This window comes from Oikopleura dioica, chromosome PAR (genome assembly GCF_907165135.1).
Source record: "Oikopleura dioica chromosome PAR, OKI2018_I68_1.0, whole genome shotgun sequence".
Taxonomy (NCBI): domain Eukaryota; kingdom Metazoa; phylum Chordata; class Appendicularia; order Copelata; family Oikopleuridae; genus Oikopleura; species Oikopleura dioica.
In genome coordinates, this window is record NC_137293.1 from 8,867,319 (window position 1) to 8,882,680 (window position 15,362).

The following is a 15,362-nucleotide window of genomic DNA, read 5'->3' on the forward strand; positions in this document are numbered from 1 at the left end:
GACCCTAAAATTGTAGGTATTCCCTTTTGTACGCCAAAAAATAATCGTTCTCGTCATTTAAATTATGAGCAGAATTGACGTATGCTCGTGCAATCATGCAGATTGTAAGTGAATATATTAATATCAAGCTACCTACAAATATTTGACCATTTCTCTATACGCGGCCTACAAAGCCTGCAATTTTCTTTTTTTTTTCTTCTTTCGATTAATAATTGCGCAGCTTGGTCGATAACCCTGCCGTCCGTGGAATACTTTCGCTGACGAAAATATTTTATTCAGTCGCGATCGGCAGAAAAGGAGCACAAGGGACAGTGTTCTGAGCCGCGATTTCTTCTAAACCTAGTTCTGCTTTAGAAATTGATCAGGCAAGAAAGTGGGAGCGGGGAGAAATAGTAGAGATGGCGGCGAATAACGTAAACAGGAAAAACACGAACGAGAAAAATGGAGATATCAGTGCACTTATTAGAGGTAATCACAACACTCAGTATCTTCTTGGACGTGAAGCTGTCAACGGTTAGGGTTGTCACAGTTATTTTTTATTATTTTATCTACGAGCTCCCGCGCTAGAATTTGTTATTCAGATGAATTATCAGTGCGATAATTTAGTAAACAATTAACTGCCACTAACTTACTTTCGTAAATATAGTGGTACTCCTCCTTGATTTCACCTAGGAGGGAGAATAGTTTTCCTGTCAACTTCTATTGGCTACTTTTTTGCGCTAGTGTTAATATCTAAATATTATCACTTGCGAGCGCCTTGAGTTGTATCTCGTGCTTTATGCTACTGGCTTCTTTGTTCAACCCTTCTAAACGAGCTGATATTAGAAAATCAGCAGCTCACATACGAGAATAACAAGCTCCTTACCGATTTGAATATGAAAAACATGCAGATCGCCGCCCTCAAGCGCAAAATATGGGACTCAGATAACGAGCTAAATCAGATTGTCCATGAACGGGACTGGTTCAGGTCAAAAACTAAGGAAAGATTGAAAGATATCCTCTTTATATAATCCAATATTGAGATGAATTATCGTCTCAATATGTATATAAATATCGATTAACGATTACCAATATTCATTTGAAAAATATCTTCACTCTAAAAAAGGAATTAGAAAAGGCTCTCCACCAGTCGAAGCTGACTCCAACATCGGAAAAGCGTCAAAATCCATTCTTTCAAAGTCCCTAAACAACCAACAACCGCCGCTACTGTCTTTTATCTATGTTTTTTTTGCAATTTTATAAAACTTTCTTCAACCTTGTCCATTTCTTCATCTGCCAGCTATTTCTTCAAAAATTTTGTATTTTTCTTCAACATGTTTCTTATTAAAACGCCGCTTTTATCTGTATCTCTTGTAAAAGAAAAACGCAGCATATAACCATTTGTGCAGGCTCAATACATATAAGTGTATGAAAAAGCTTCAAGAAATTAAAATAAATATATTTGCAGTATCAAGAATGATCTAATGAGCAAGCGTCGTATCCAAGACTCGGATGACTCCAGGTAAGAAAACAACGAGGAGAACGCTTTTGCAGCGCTTTTTAGTGGAGAGGAGGACAATCCGAAAGTCTCAAAGTTTGCCACTTCTGAATCTCATACCTCCGATAGCGATAACGAGTGGAACACTAATGGGAAGAACAAACGCATCAAGAAGGAAAAGCGCAACAAGCCCAAGATCGAGGATGATTCTGACTCAGATTCCGAAGCGGTTTGAAAGAACCAACAAGAGCTTCTTACTAGCTTGTTCTTATTGTAGTCGGATGAGTTCGACGACGGGCTCGGAGACGATCTTATCGGTGATGAAAAGGATCGAGAGCAGATCGAGGCTATGACGGAAATGGAACGAGAACAGGTTCTTTTTGCCAGAGGTGAGCGCCGAGAAGCAGAGAGGAAACGCTGGGAAATTGAAAGGAGGATCAAGCAACGAAATAAGGAAAAGAAACCGGATAGCGATGATGACGACGATTCTCCAAAACGAGCAAGAGAAAAGTCTAGCTCTCCAGAGTAAGAAGCGCAAAACAAATGTTTGAACATTAGCGTTATTGCATCCTTTAGGCCTTCTGATCCTGCTCTAGCGAGAGCAAGAAATCAAAAACGCGATCAAAACGAAGCTCTAGGCCGACTGAAGGAACAGCGCGAAAAGAAGGAGCGAGCGAAAGAGGCAAATAAAAGCTCTTCTGGGCCACTCAACGTCGGCGATTACTTTTCATCTGATTCGGAAGGAGAGGATGAAGATGATTCACGCAATAATCTAGCTAGCTCTGATTCTGACTCTGGTAAAGATATTCTAGTTGCCTTTAAAGTTTAAATTTTCTCTCTAGATGATGATCGAAGACGCTCCTCGGATGACGATAAAGAAGATGAAGAGCTCGCTAGAAAACGCAAAAAAGTCGAGTCCAAAGAAGAGCTCAAGCCAGCAAAAATGTCGCGCTTCAGACTTTGCCAATGGATGCACATGCCCTGGTTCCGAAATACAAGTACAAATCTGTCCTCTTTATGTTATCAAATTTTGTTTTAGTTGTCGGAACATATGTTCGTGTCTCTATTGGTCTTGGAGACGAGTCTGGCGCTCGATATAGAATCGCAGAAATAAAGGATACTGGAGAAAGCTCGAAAACTTATAAACTAGGTTCGTTAGCCTCCTCAATGAATCCTCTGTTGACCGGTTTTAGACCCTGGTGATCCAAAAGCAACGAAAATCCAAACAAACAAAACTCTTCTCCTGAGGATAGGCAACTCTGACCGTCCCTTCAGAATGTGCTTCATTTCAAATAGCGACTGGTCTGATACGTAAGTAGAAATTACCTGACGAGAACTGACCGTTGAAACTTTCAGCGAGTTCGATTTCTGGAAGAAACACTGTCTAAAGAGCGGGCTGCCAACAGTCGGAGAAATCGAAAAGAAGCAAAAAGAGCTCGAGAGAATGAAAAAACATGTTATCACTGATAGAGAGGTAGACACAATGGTCAAAGAAAAGGCTAAACATAGAACAAATCCAATTAACTTTGCGCTACAAAAAACAACACTGCTCAAAATGCGAGATGCCGCGGAGACGGCTGGTAACATAGAAGAAGTCGCTAGTATTCAATCGTATGTTGCCTCACATATAAAGTGAAGTAAAATTCATTTTATAGTAAACTAGAAGAAATTGAAAAGAAGGCAAATAAACTGAATCGCGATCGGCAAGTCGACATTGCTGGTATAACGGAAATCAACGAGCGTAGTCGGAGGAAGATTAGAGGCATGGAAAGTGTCTGCGAAAAAGAATGGGCCAAGTTCAGAAATAACGACAAAGTAGATCCGTTCACAAGGCGGACAACTGCCCCTATTCTCGGTAACTCCCCTTCTTCGATCTCATTTCTATTTTTTGTCAGTTTCAAATACGACACAGGACAACAAGGTCCAAATCAAAAACCTACTCGCCGAGCGTTATACCACCGACATCGACATGCACTACGAATCACTAACCTTCTCGGGCGGCAAAGGTGACAAAAAGGAGGAAGAAGCCGAAGACGAGAAGAAAAAGCCCGAAGTAGCTCCCGACGATTTGTACTCTGCCCACGATTTCGACATTGATATCGATATTGACCTGCCAACATCCACTTTTCCATCTGCAACCTATCCCCCTGTTTGAGAACCAAAAAGTAAAGATAAAAATTGCCATTCACAATTTCATATCCAAAAAATATGTTACTTTCCCTTTGCTTTATAAACTCCTAAACTAAAATACACCAAGCAAATGTTCAACATGAATTTTAGTCTATTAACTCCTTTTCTTTCAGATGGGAGGACACAAGGTCTACCACTCCGAAGTCGACGATGGAGGAAACCAGTACAACTGGTTCCTGAAGGTTAAATAATTGTACTTTCTTTTGATCTAATTTTTGATTCAGGAATACAAACCTCCAACCCAGTGGCCAAACAGCATCGACACCACTCATCCCACTCACGACCGAACTCCCAAGGGCGGTTGGTTCCCCTATGGTGTCCCATTTGGTGCCGATATCTGGAAGATCTGGGGTACTGAAGGTCTTGTTAAGCGACCAGCGAAGGTTTCCCGGGCTCAGCGAGCCGAGGCCAAGCTTAACACTTACTGGGTAACTCGATAAGTTCTTGAATTCGCGCTCAAGTTCATTATTTAGCAAGCTCCACCAGATCACTGCCAGGAGTTTTACATGAACTTCCAGAAGTGCCTCCGCGACAAGCAGCAATACTACAACCACATTTTCGCCGATGTTCCAGGCAAAGGTGGCACCAAGTCCGGCGATTGCGGAATCTTCATGGCCCAGGTCAACGACTGCTGGCTCAACGAGCAAGTCGTTGGTGTTGCTCTCCACGAACGAGTCAAGTGAGTACAATTTGTTCAAGGCCGTGTTTTCACACGAAATTTAGGCGAATCCAAGATCATATGAATATCGATTATCTGCCGAAAGGATGGTTCTAGGAAGCCTGTTACACTATCTGATATCTCTGTTCAATAATTTATTTATTCTCGGCTTATAAATCTTAAGTTCCTACGAAAAAACGGCAGTGCCGAAAGATTCATTTTGATATTCCTAGTTGATATCAGAATTTATCAGTGTATATTTTTCTGAATAATTTATTAAAATGATATTTTTTGTACAGGCCTTTATGAAAGCAGTATAAATAATTATTTAAGAAGGGCTTTAGCATCTTCATCTTCGTCCTCGCGCTCCTTCTTTTCTAGGGTTGACTACATTTGACAAACCAATTGAATTAGTACAGTCAAAAAGTAGCGAGGTAATCTTGTAATGGAACTACTGGCAACCTTCCTTGAGCGATTCCCAGTATCGGAAAAGTGGTAATGAAGTTGTCCCGAGTAAAACAAAAATAACTGCGGCGATTTCCAATCCAGACGGGAGCGTTTTAATCACCAAATGTTCTAATGTTACCGAAACTGACCTCGTTGTCAAAATCAAATTCTTTGCATACAAATATGCTTCTTATGTCGAAGCTTTTTGCGAACGAATCCTATGATGTCAGTATTCTGTGCGACAGAAGCGAGTCCAGGGTTGATATACTGAATAATTTCTTAGTGTTTTTTCAGACTGCAAAGTTTTCAAGTTTTCGACCACAGTGGTGTTTAAATTATTACTGGGGCTGAGCTGGCCACTCGGTGTGTTTCCAAGTGCCCGGTGAAACTTTAAAAATTAAGGACAAACACAGCTTACAATGTACCACTAACCTGTAGGGACCAATTGCTGCAGAAAGTAGCGATAGTCGCCGAACAACAAGCACCAACCAAGTAAACCCAGCCAGATGAGGTTTTCGGTAAACTGAAGCTTTCAAACTCGACTAAACTCGATTTTACTAAGAAATGCATTTAACTTGTCTTACGCATAATCGGAATGACGGCGATTACAGTCATCACAGAGTGCACAAGCACGATCGTGACTGGATCGATCTCGACTAAAATATTTATCGTTTTAAGACTTTTGGACCCTAAAACGAAGAAATAGGCAATTAGTTCAGATCAGATGATTTGACAGCCTGGTTCTCAGAACGTTCTGCGAATACCTTTAATTTTCCGATACATCGTCATTCCAATACTTCTTGAAAGCCCAGCGACGGCGCAAAGACCGAAGCCTAGACCTGTGATGACATTTTGAGGAAGAGAAGATCTATGACAGTAATTGATTTTCAAAAGTCTGCCATATGATAACTACCCATTATTGACATCCATGTTCCTAGTCATCGAATCGCCAGCGTAGAAAATCAATCCGATCGTACAGAAAACGACCTAACGATCATGCTCAATCATAATGTCTCGTTGATTTATGTAATTGACTTACGGAGAATATCTCCAACTTGAGAATCTTTTCTTTCAAGCAAAAGAAAGAAAGCAAAATCGCAAAGAATGTCCGAGTGGAGCATCTTGTACCAAGCGCCGCTCCTGGGGCAATCATCGTGAAGGCTTGAAAACTTGCCATGGTCGCGACAATATAGCACAAGGCGATTGAGAAAACCCTTATTTGATATCCTGAAAAATGTTACCCAAGAGTTCATGAGCTAATTATAGGTGATTAATGATAGTGAACCTTCTGGCGGAACCATATGAACATTTTTGATTAATGCTGCCGGAAGAAATATTAACGACTTTTACCGGGGTCGACATCGCTTTTCATCTGTCAAAATAATTTATGATAATTGCAGCCACGAATTGACATGTTTATGAAGAACACTATTAACCCCAGTCTGAAAGGCAGAGCGGAAAAATAGCGATTCCATAGCATTGATCGGTGGATCCTGAGCAGGCTCATAATATGCATGTTGGAATCACGGTAAGATAGATAAATTTATGAATCTGTTCCTGTTGAGCAAGTTGATTGACGAAAACAGACTGACAGCCGTACCCAACTCCAGCACCAAGTAACGCGATTGAAAGCCCTTTTGCAGTGGCGATCCATTTTGAGCGTTCAACCGTCATTTCCCTCGATTTTTCGCGGTTGAAATCAAAAATCGCTGATCGTGATTGTTTAACTCAAATAGAGAAATCCAACTTACAGTTTGCAAGAAATCTATAATTCTCCCCGACCATGCATTTTTCGCCGATTGGGGACAGAATCTCAGAATAATCTTCATCTTCTTTTAACGAGTTCAAACTCTACCTATTTCCATCCCTTCTTGATAAAATGCTTCAGATTCAGAGTTCATAAAGCGATGACCATAAAATGCGCTTATTTTTAAATCAATCTTGATAAATGACAATTATGCTACGCGACAAAAAAGTACGAATTCTTAACAATGATTAATGAGGAATTTATTCCCACAGTCAAATAATCATATTTTTTGGTCATCCCAAGTTCTGATACGAAACCGACATTTCCACAAATTCTCTATTTTCAAGTTCAGGTGAAAAATTCATCGCCGTGTTTTTACTTTTCCTCGTTTGATCCCGGTCCTGAGCTCATGTCAATCATAATCGCGAAATCGTTTTCTCTCCCCAGAGAATATAAAATCCAATCAACTCAAGTAAAGAAGGCTTTGTTTATAGAACTTCAAGGTTGCAGAAGTTTCACGTAGCTGCTTGATTTAAGCGCCTGCAGATATATTCTTCTGACTCAGACAAAGATCGCTTCAGGATAAAACCGAAACTATAGTGCTCACTCTAGCGGCGAGGTCTCCTCTTATTTAATATTTCACACCTAATAGGTGGACAATTTCCTTTCTTCTCCTGAAATATGCAGGCGGTACATGATATCCTTAGGGAACAACGCCTCAAGCAACACAAAAAATTTATTTCACGGCCAAATATTTACGTCAATTCGGTTCTACGTTAGTTTAAATTTGTCTTGTCAGCTTGGTATCACCAAATTGATCAGACATTTTTCCAAAAATCATTTCACGATATTCTTCTCAAAATGAAAAGATGGTCAGTTTTTACGAGCCAGATTGACCCAAAATTGTGTTATCATCATGTCATCTCTTTACGATTTCTACTTTTATCATTGGAATGCTCATATGCTCTCATCATAATCAACGGGTCGGAAATTAATTAAGGGTTTATTCAGTCTAGGATTAATGTGTATGTACGCATACTTTGGAAAAAATCTTAATTTGTTTCTGACTATTCTAGTGCGATCTGACGTCCATTCATCAAATATATGCAATTCGCAAAACCGCATGTTTAATCTATTTATTGATATTTCTTATCATTGCTTTGCGATTTTAAAAGTTCGATTATTGACAGTTCATACGATTCAACTTCTACAACAAGATAGCCGTCAACACCTTCTTCAACAACAACTACTCCAACGAGCCGATAAACCGTCGTATCATCTCGGTGCCGTGGGGTCGGACAAACTCTCTGTCAGTGCGTCCGCTTGTCGCAAACTAGCTCATCCGTAAGAGAAGATACGGTGCGAACCGCGACAGTAACTTCCCCCCGGGTATGTTCCTTGGAATTTGCTTCTTCTATGATTTCAATTTTGATAAATTTATTTTATAAAATCCTGACCAAATTTTATTCAATTTATTTGTTAAAATTTTGTACATATTCTTTTTCTTTTCTCATCCTTTTTTATATTTCAATCCTAATTAACAGTCACTTCTACGGTCACATAGTGAGAAGTTTTAGTGGCTGTTATTATTTTCTGCTTTTTATTATCAAAAAAATTAATTTGCGTTTTATCTCGTCACGCGCGGCGCCGGCTTCAAAATCCTTTGAAAATAACTTGCTTGGCAAGTTCGACCAGCTCATCATCCGAAAAGAAATCGATCCGAAAGGATTTCCCGCAAGAAAAACCGCTAAAGAAAGCCACGGGCTCTCTTCCTTGTTTTCAAAAGAAAAATTGTTTTTCAAAAACAACCGCTTGTTCAAAAACACTGATTGAATCTCGCTGCTATTTAACCCCGCGTCGCGCCTTTTTCCGGCATTCAAATCACAAATAAAACCACGCAAATTTTAAATTTGATTCTCGTTATTTTCGCTTGGCATTCTAGAGTTAGAGATCGAGCAAAATTCCTGCAGGACAGCCGCTTCCGTATCATGGTGACTCCAACTCCTGAAGAGGTACTGTACAAGAGTCATGCGCTTTTTTCGGTTTCCCCAAATCAGATGATAAGATTAGGAATGAGAAATTTTGAATTTAATTTGATTAACTCTTCAATCAAAGACAAATTACAGCGAGCAAAATGGATTTTTGAGAAATCTCTCGCCGAAAACAAACCCGAAAACAAAGAGGACCTCGAGGCTCAATTTTCGCGCCTGTCAAGTTCTTTTGTTTATAATTCATGCGAGCCAGAATTTCTTAGGGAATACGGGGAAGATCTTTACGGATTTGAATCAGCTGAGGAAAAATTGTCATTTTTGACGTCTGTTTTTGGCGACGAATCGCCTGAGGAAAAAATCCTTCGGAACAAAGAAAAAATGGAAAATCTCGCTCGTAAGAGCGAGAATAATGAAAAGTTCGAGATTTTTTTGTCACGTGTAAAAACGGTTGCGGAGAAAATAACGCAGAAACCGGACGCGAGAGAATACATTATCGACGCGCAATTTAGAAAATCGCTCACGCCCGAACTGCAGAATTTTCTTCGCGATCAGTGTATGCTTGAAAAAACCCCCGAGGAAATTTCCAAATTTCTTGACAAAAGAAAACGAAATGAGACTATCCCCAAAATTGCCCAAATCGAAATTGACGCGAAACTTGGCTCGTTCTTCCAGTCGACTTCTGACTTAATTTCGAAATCGACAATGTCCTTCGAAGATCAAATTGCTCAATTGAAAATTGAACAGAAAAAATCAGAAGAGGCGGCGGAAAAACGGGCATGTGCGCTTCATGATCAAATCGAAAAGCTAACGGCGACAATTGCAAAATTGGAAGTTGATCGCCGCAACGATCAGAGTTTGACGCGTCAAAATGACCAGCAACGGAATTTTCAAAGTCGAAATTTGGGCGCGCCAAACTCAGATCGGCCAAGGCCTCGACGATTTTGTGGATTTTGTAACACAGACACTCATTTCAGATCGCATTGCCCCTTTATAACCTGTCATTTTTGTCAGAAAAAAGGCCACATGAAAACGGCTTGTCCCGATAATCCCGACAGAATTTACAGAGCTGCTCGGGTCGAGGGAGAAGAAACTTCAAAAAACGAGTAAACGGAACTGAAAGCCCTGGTCAGGCACCAGTTCCAAGGACTTGTTCAATTTTTCGCATTGGATTACAATATTTTGTAGAAATGACAATTTTTTCAAAGAAAATAAAAATGCTCGTCGATTCAGGTTCCCAACTTAATCTTTTGCCCAAATCATTTATTCCCGATAATGTTAAAATTCATGCCCCTGATATTTTTGCTAAAAATTATGGTGGAGGAAGTATTGAAATTCTTGGTTATGTTGAATGTGATTTTTATGTTAAAACGGAAAAATGGGGTAAATCGCGATTTTACATTGTAAATGACAATTGTGAGGCAATTCTCGGTTCGGAAGCACTCAAATCGAATGAAATAATGATCAATCTTCATCGTAATCGTCTATTAAAATCTGGTCCCATCGAGCGAATGGCGAGTTTATGTAATAATTCATCAAAAAGCCCAAAAGTTAATAACATTGAGCATGACAGTTTTTATGCCGTTTCTGATCAAAATTACACATTTAGAGGCAAAAGTGAGCAAATAATCGATTTGAGGATTCCTCATTTAAAAAGATCAATGAACCTTTTTTTAGAAAAAAGCCAGCTCAAAAATTCGAAGCTCGAATTAATAGAATCATTTCAGAGAGTTGATCCCGAGAATCCATTTTTTCGTATTCTTGTAATAAATCCCTTGAATTCTACAGTTAAAATTCCTGCTGGCACGGCCTTTGCACAACTGGCGGAAATAGCTGAGATCGCAAGCATAAAGTCCTCAAAAAAAGATCTGAATTTTCTTCTTTCGCGCTTGAAAATAGGCGATCTATCGAAAAGCAATCAGCCAGTATTTTTTGGTCTTCTTGGTATGTACACCCATTTATTTCAAGATGAGGACGATGATTTGCCTGTCTCGAACCTTGAAAAATTTTCGATTGAATTGGAAACTGATCGCCCAATTTGTAGCAACATGTACAGAACGCCATACGCCTTGCGGGGAGTAATGTCCGGTACTCTTTCCTCCTACCTTCGGCAAGACATGATAATGCGAATTAATTCACCATATAATAGCCCTGCGTTACTCGTAAGAAAAAGAAATGGAACATTCAGATTATGTATTGATTACAGAAAATTAAATTCATTTACGCTTCAGCAGCATCATCCGTTGCAACAAATTGAGGACGTTTTAGGGTTTTTAGAAAATAGCCTTATTTTTTCTTGTGTGGATTTGCGCAAAGGGTTTCATCAGTGCCTCGTGGATAAGGAATCGCGAGAGAAACTAGCTTTTTCGACTGAAGACGGACAATTCACTTGGAAAAGACTTCCAATGGGTCTTAAAAATGCCCCTATTCATTTCGCAAAATGCATGGATGTTATTTTACGAGACACGCCAAAAACTGAAATTTGCGCATATCTTGACGATTTAGTTGTCCATTCAAGAACAGAAGAAGAACACCTAGCCAATTTAACTAAATTTTTTCAAATTTTAGATCAAAATAATCTGCGAATAAATATTGATAAAGCGAGTTTCTTTGAGCGTAAAGCATGCATTTTGGGTTTTGAAATTTTCAACGGGAGAATACGGCCATCACAGGACAAAATCGAAGCGGTTAAAAATCTTTCTATTCCAAGAAACCGTGAGGAGGCACAATCACTTTTTGGACTTCTTTCGCAGCACAGAAAATTTATTAAAAATTTCGCACCCCTCGGAGTGGAAATTTCAAAAACGTACAGAGGTTCATTTTGTTGGACAAAAGAGGCAACGATTTCACTTGAAAAGCTCAAAAGTATCATCTGTCATAACACTCTTGAGCTTAAAATTCCCCCACTAAATGACGGAGTTTTTGTACTTGAGACTGACGCATCAAATCATAGTCTCGGTGGAGTTCTTTATCTTTGCGCGGAGCGAAATAAAAATCACCATCATTCGCATAAGTGCCTGCAACCGATAGCTTACCACTCGCTTAATTTTACGCCGGCACAACAGAAATACGGGACATTGGAAAAAGAGCTTTATAGTGGGAAAACATGTATGGAACGATGGAGGGCTTATCTTGCTTATGTCGATTTTCTTTGGATCACTGATAATTCTTGTGTAAAATACGCTCAATCCTTCAAGACAAGTAATTTAAAAATTCAGAGATGGTTTACGGAGCTTCAAGGCTTTTCGTTTCGAATTGAACAAAGAAAGACTCATCAAATGAAAATCAGTGATTGCCTTAGTCGTAATACTTTAAATTGTTCAATCAATCAAATAAAATTTACCCCTGAATCATTTGTAGAGTTTCAAAAATCTGACCGAGTATTATCACAAGTTAGACGTTTTGTAAGTATTGATAGATGGCCAAATAACCCACCAAGTGAGCTTTACCCATTCTTTTTACGTAGACCTGACCTTGAAATCCTTGAATCCGGGGAACTAGCTATAAATTCTCCAGCGAATCAAAAAAGATTTTGCGTCCCCGAGGCATTGACCGAAACAATTTGCAGCGAATATCATGATCACTCTCATTTTGGAATCGATATAACAGCCGAAAAAATTTCTAGGAAGTATTTTTGGCCGGGATTAAAAAATACGGTCGCGAGCTTTATAAGATCATGTCACAAATGTCAAATTTCAAAACCAAATCTACAGCCTAACAAACCTCCTCTAGGTAAATCTGAAACACCAAGCGGCCCTTTTGAAATTTTGTACTTCGATTTAATCGGTCCACTTCAAGAAACTGATTTTGGTCATAAATATGTTATGGTGGTTATTGACGGTTTTAGCAAGAAAGTTTATGCGGAGCCCTTATCTTCTAAAAAATCGGACTATTTACTGCAAAAATTCCGGAGCGTTTTATTTAGAAATCCAAAATTTCCAAAATATATGGTTTTAGATAACGCCAAAGAACACGTTCTGATTGAGAAATTTTTGAAAGAAAATAAAATTGGGGTGCATTATATTCCCCCGCGTCATCCCCAATCTAACGGGCAAGTTGAAAACGTCAATAGAACAATAAAAGCCAGGCTCAGGGCTCGTTCAAACTGGGTGAATTGGGATATTTTTCTATTTGAAATTGTTCACGAAATAAACAGTAGTTTACATACAGTACTCGGAACAACCCCATTTTGTGTAGAAACTGGTGTAAATAGCAGTCATCATTTTCAAGACCCTTATTGGCGTACATATGGAGATAAAATCGACGTCAACTTTGGGGAAATTCGTGCAAAAATTGAACAAGAAAAGCAAAAAAGAATGATCAAATTTGATAATCCCCGTTTCAAAGAATATGATTTAGGCGATAAAGTTCTTATCAAAAATTTCCGCGAAAAATTTCCCCCGTTTTTAGGTCCTTATGAAGTAACGTTTAAATCCCCGAGTGGTCTCTGGTACACTGTTAAAAATGATAAGGACGAATTTAGGCGACATGCAGAGCATATAAAAATTTATTCTCAGCGAAATTCAATTTTAGAGACGAATAATGATGTTGAAAAATACCCCAAGACTGTGATTAAACCACAAGAAAATGATCTCGAGCTTTTTGAAATTTTTTCTGAAAACTGTCTTTTTTCGAAGGATTCCCTTGGTCGGTTTGATGAAGATTTCTCTACAGAAAAAGAATCGGAAAAAGCGCATGAACCTTTATCCTCTGAAATGTCAGATCAGTCATTACAATCGGAATCTTATCGGGAGCGGTCTAGTTCTTCTTCAGAACAAGAAAATTTTTCATCCTCATCGACTCTTTTGATAGAAATGCCATTACCGAAAATTTATCGTAATCAAGAACCTGATTTGAATCAAGTAGGAAATGGATCAAATATTGTGCTTGATTCCGAGAAATCAAGTTCTGATTCTGAGCTTTCTGTTAATTTGACATCGTATGATAAATTGCCCGAAATTGATCCGCTAGTTGCTCTTAAACGTAGAAGGGAAAAATCTGATGATTCCGTTGTCGAGCGTAAAATTGCAAAATTTACAGTCGAAAATAATTTGGAAAACATGTCAATTCTAATTAAAATGGAAAATCATGATCTTGACTTTTTTGAACATCTAAATGATAAATGGAAAAATACAGACGACATAGAGGAGACTTATGTTGAAAATGGTATATTTATCAAACTAAACGAATTAACAAGAGACTCACTTTTATTCATTCTTTTTAAAATGAATCAGGACTTTGATCTCGAGGAATCAAGGGCGAAACTTCAGATAAAAGTGAAGGAAACTATTCGTAGAGAATATCCGAATTGGCGTAAATCGAGAAACGGACAACTTCTTTTTTTTGCGGTCTTTAGAGTGCAAAAAGAGCGAACGTTGTACGAACTTACTGTCCCCGAGCTAAAGACTGTTTGCGCTTTTTATGATTTACCCTGTAAATTTCATAACTGTTCAAAGACAATCTTACAGGCATCTATCGAAACAGAATTGCTGAAAAAATTTCCAAATCATCCGATGCGTAAAAATGTTCTTGTTTTTCTTCCAGACTTTGAAACTGAAATATGAAAAAGAAAGGCGACAAAGATGCTCGTTTGCGACCCATGGAAGGTCACAGTGATATCCTTAGGGAACAACGCCTCAAGCAACACAAAAAATTTATTTCACGGCCAAATATTTACGTCAATTCGGTTCTACGTTAGTTTAAATTTGTCTTGTCAGCTTGGTATCACCAAATTGATCAGACATTTTTCCAAAAATCATTTCACGATATTCTTCTCAAAATGAAAAGATGGTCAGTTTTTACGAGCCAGATTGACCCAAAATTGTGTTATCATCATGTCATCTCTTTACGATTTCTACTTTTATCATTGGAATGCTCATATGCTCTCATCATAATCAACGGGTCGGAAATTAATTAAGGGTTTATTCAGTCTAGGATTAATGTGTATGTACGCATACTTTGGAAAAAATCTTAATTTGTTTCTGACTATTCTAGTGCGATCTGACGTCCATTCATCAAATATATGCAATTCGCAAAACCGCATGTTTAATCTATTTATTGATATTTCTTATCATTGCTTTGCGATTTTAAAAGTTCGATTATTGACAGTTCATACGATTCAACTTCTACAACAAGATAGCCGTCAACACCTTCTTCAACAACAACTACTCCAACGAGCCGATAAACCGTCGTATCATCTCGGTGCCGTGGGGTCGGACAAACTCTCTGTCAGTGCGTCCGCTTGTCGCAAACTAGCTCATCCGTAAGAGAAGATACGGTGCGAACCGCGACAGTAACTTCCCCCGGGTATGTTCCTTGGAATTTGCTTCTTCTATGATTTCAATTTTGATAAATTTATTTTATAAAATCCTGACCAAATTTTATTCAATTTATTTGTTAAAATTTTGTACATATTCTTTTTCTTTTCTCATCCTTTTTTATATTTCAATCCTAATTAACAGTCACTTCTACGGTCACATAGTGAGAAGTTTTAGTGGCTGTTATTATTTTCTGCTTTTTATTATCAAAAAAAATTAATTTGCGTTTTATCTCGTCACGCGCGGCGCCGGCTTCAAAATCCTTTGAAAATAACTTGCTTGGCAAGTTCGACCAGCTCATCATCCGAAAAGAAATCGATCCGAAAGGATTTCCCGCAAGAAAAACCGCTAAAGAAAGCCACGGGCTCTCTTCCTTGTTTTCAAAAGAAAAATTGTTTTTCAAAAACAACCGCTTGTTCAAAAACACTGATTGAATCTCGCTGCTATTTAACCCCGCGTCGCGCCTTTTTCCGGCATTCAAATCACAAATAAAACCACGCAAATTTTAAATTTGATTCTCGTTATTTTCGCTTGGCAT

The 15,362-nt window shown here is 38.6% G+C and overlaps 2 protein-coding genes and 2 long non-coding RNA genes across 4 annotated transcripts; 3 read left to right on the forward strand and 1 right to left on the reverse strand.

The window, feature by feature from the left end:
* The first annotated feature begins 65 nt into the window (after positions 1 to 65).
* LOC145703623 (uncharacterized) lies at positions 66 to 1,025 on the forward strand. Its single transcript, XR_014134371.1, has 2 exons — positions 66 to 468; positions 826 to 1,025. It is a non-coding gene; the product is annotated as an uncharacterized LOC145703623 (long non-coding RNA).
* Positions 1,026 to 1,392: 367 nt separating this feature from the next.
* Positions 1,393 to 3,850, forward strand: LOC145703615 (RNA polymerase-associated protein RTF1 homolog). Its single transcript, XM_081780996.1, has 10 exons — positions 1,393 to 1,501; positions 1,544 to 1,706; positions 1,755 to 2,002; positions 2,054 to 2,274; positions 2,320 to 2,475; positions 2,517 to 2,627; positions 2,671 to 2,788; positions 2,834 to 3,088; positions 3,133 to 3,332; positions 3,373 to 3,850. Exons 1-10 carry the CDS (start codon positions 1,464 to 1,466, stop codon positions 3,630 to 3,632), a joined length of 1,770 nt encoding a protein of 589 aa, XP_081637122.1. The 5' UTR covers positions 1,393 to 1,463; the 3' UTR covers positions 3,633 to 3,850.
* LOC145703620 (uncharacterized) lies at positions 3,775 to 4,445 on the forward strand. Its single transcript, XM_081781002.1, has 4 exons — positions 3,775 to 3,849; positions 3,892 to 4,095; positions 4,141 to 4,346; positions 4,391 to 4,445. Exons 1-4 carry the CDS (start codon positions 3,781 to 3,783, stop codon positions 4,440 to 4,442), a joined length of 531 nt encoding a protein of 176 aa, XP_081637128.1. The 5' UTR covers positions 3,775 to 3,780; the 3' UTR covers positions 4,443 to 4,445.
* Positions 4,446 to 4,797: 352 nt separating this feature from the next.
* LOC145705200 (uncharacterized) lies at positions 4,798 to 5,559 on the reverse strand. Its single transcript, XR_014134564.1, has 3 exons — positions 5,357 to 5,559; positions 5,205 to 5,314; positions 4,798 to 5,039 (listed from the first exon to the last, which is right to left on the reverse strand). It is a non-coding gene; the product is annotated as an uncharacterized LOC145705200 (long non-coding RNA).
* Between the last annotated feature and the right edge of the window lie 9,803 nt (positions 5,560 to 15,362).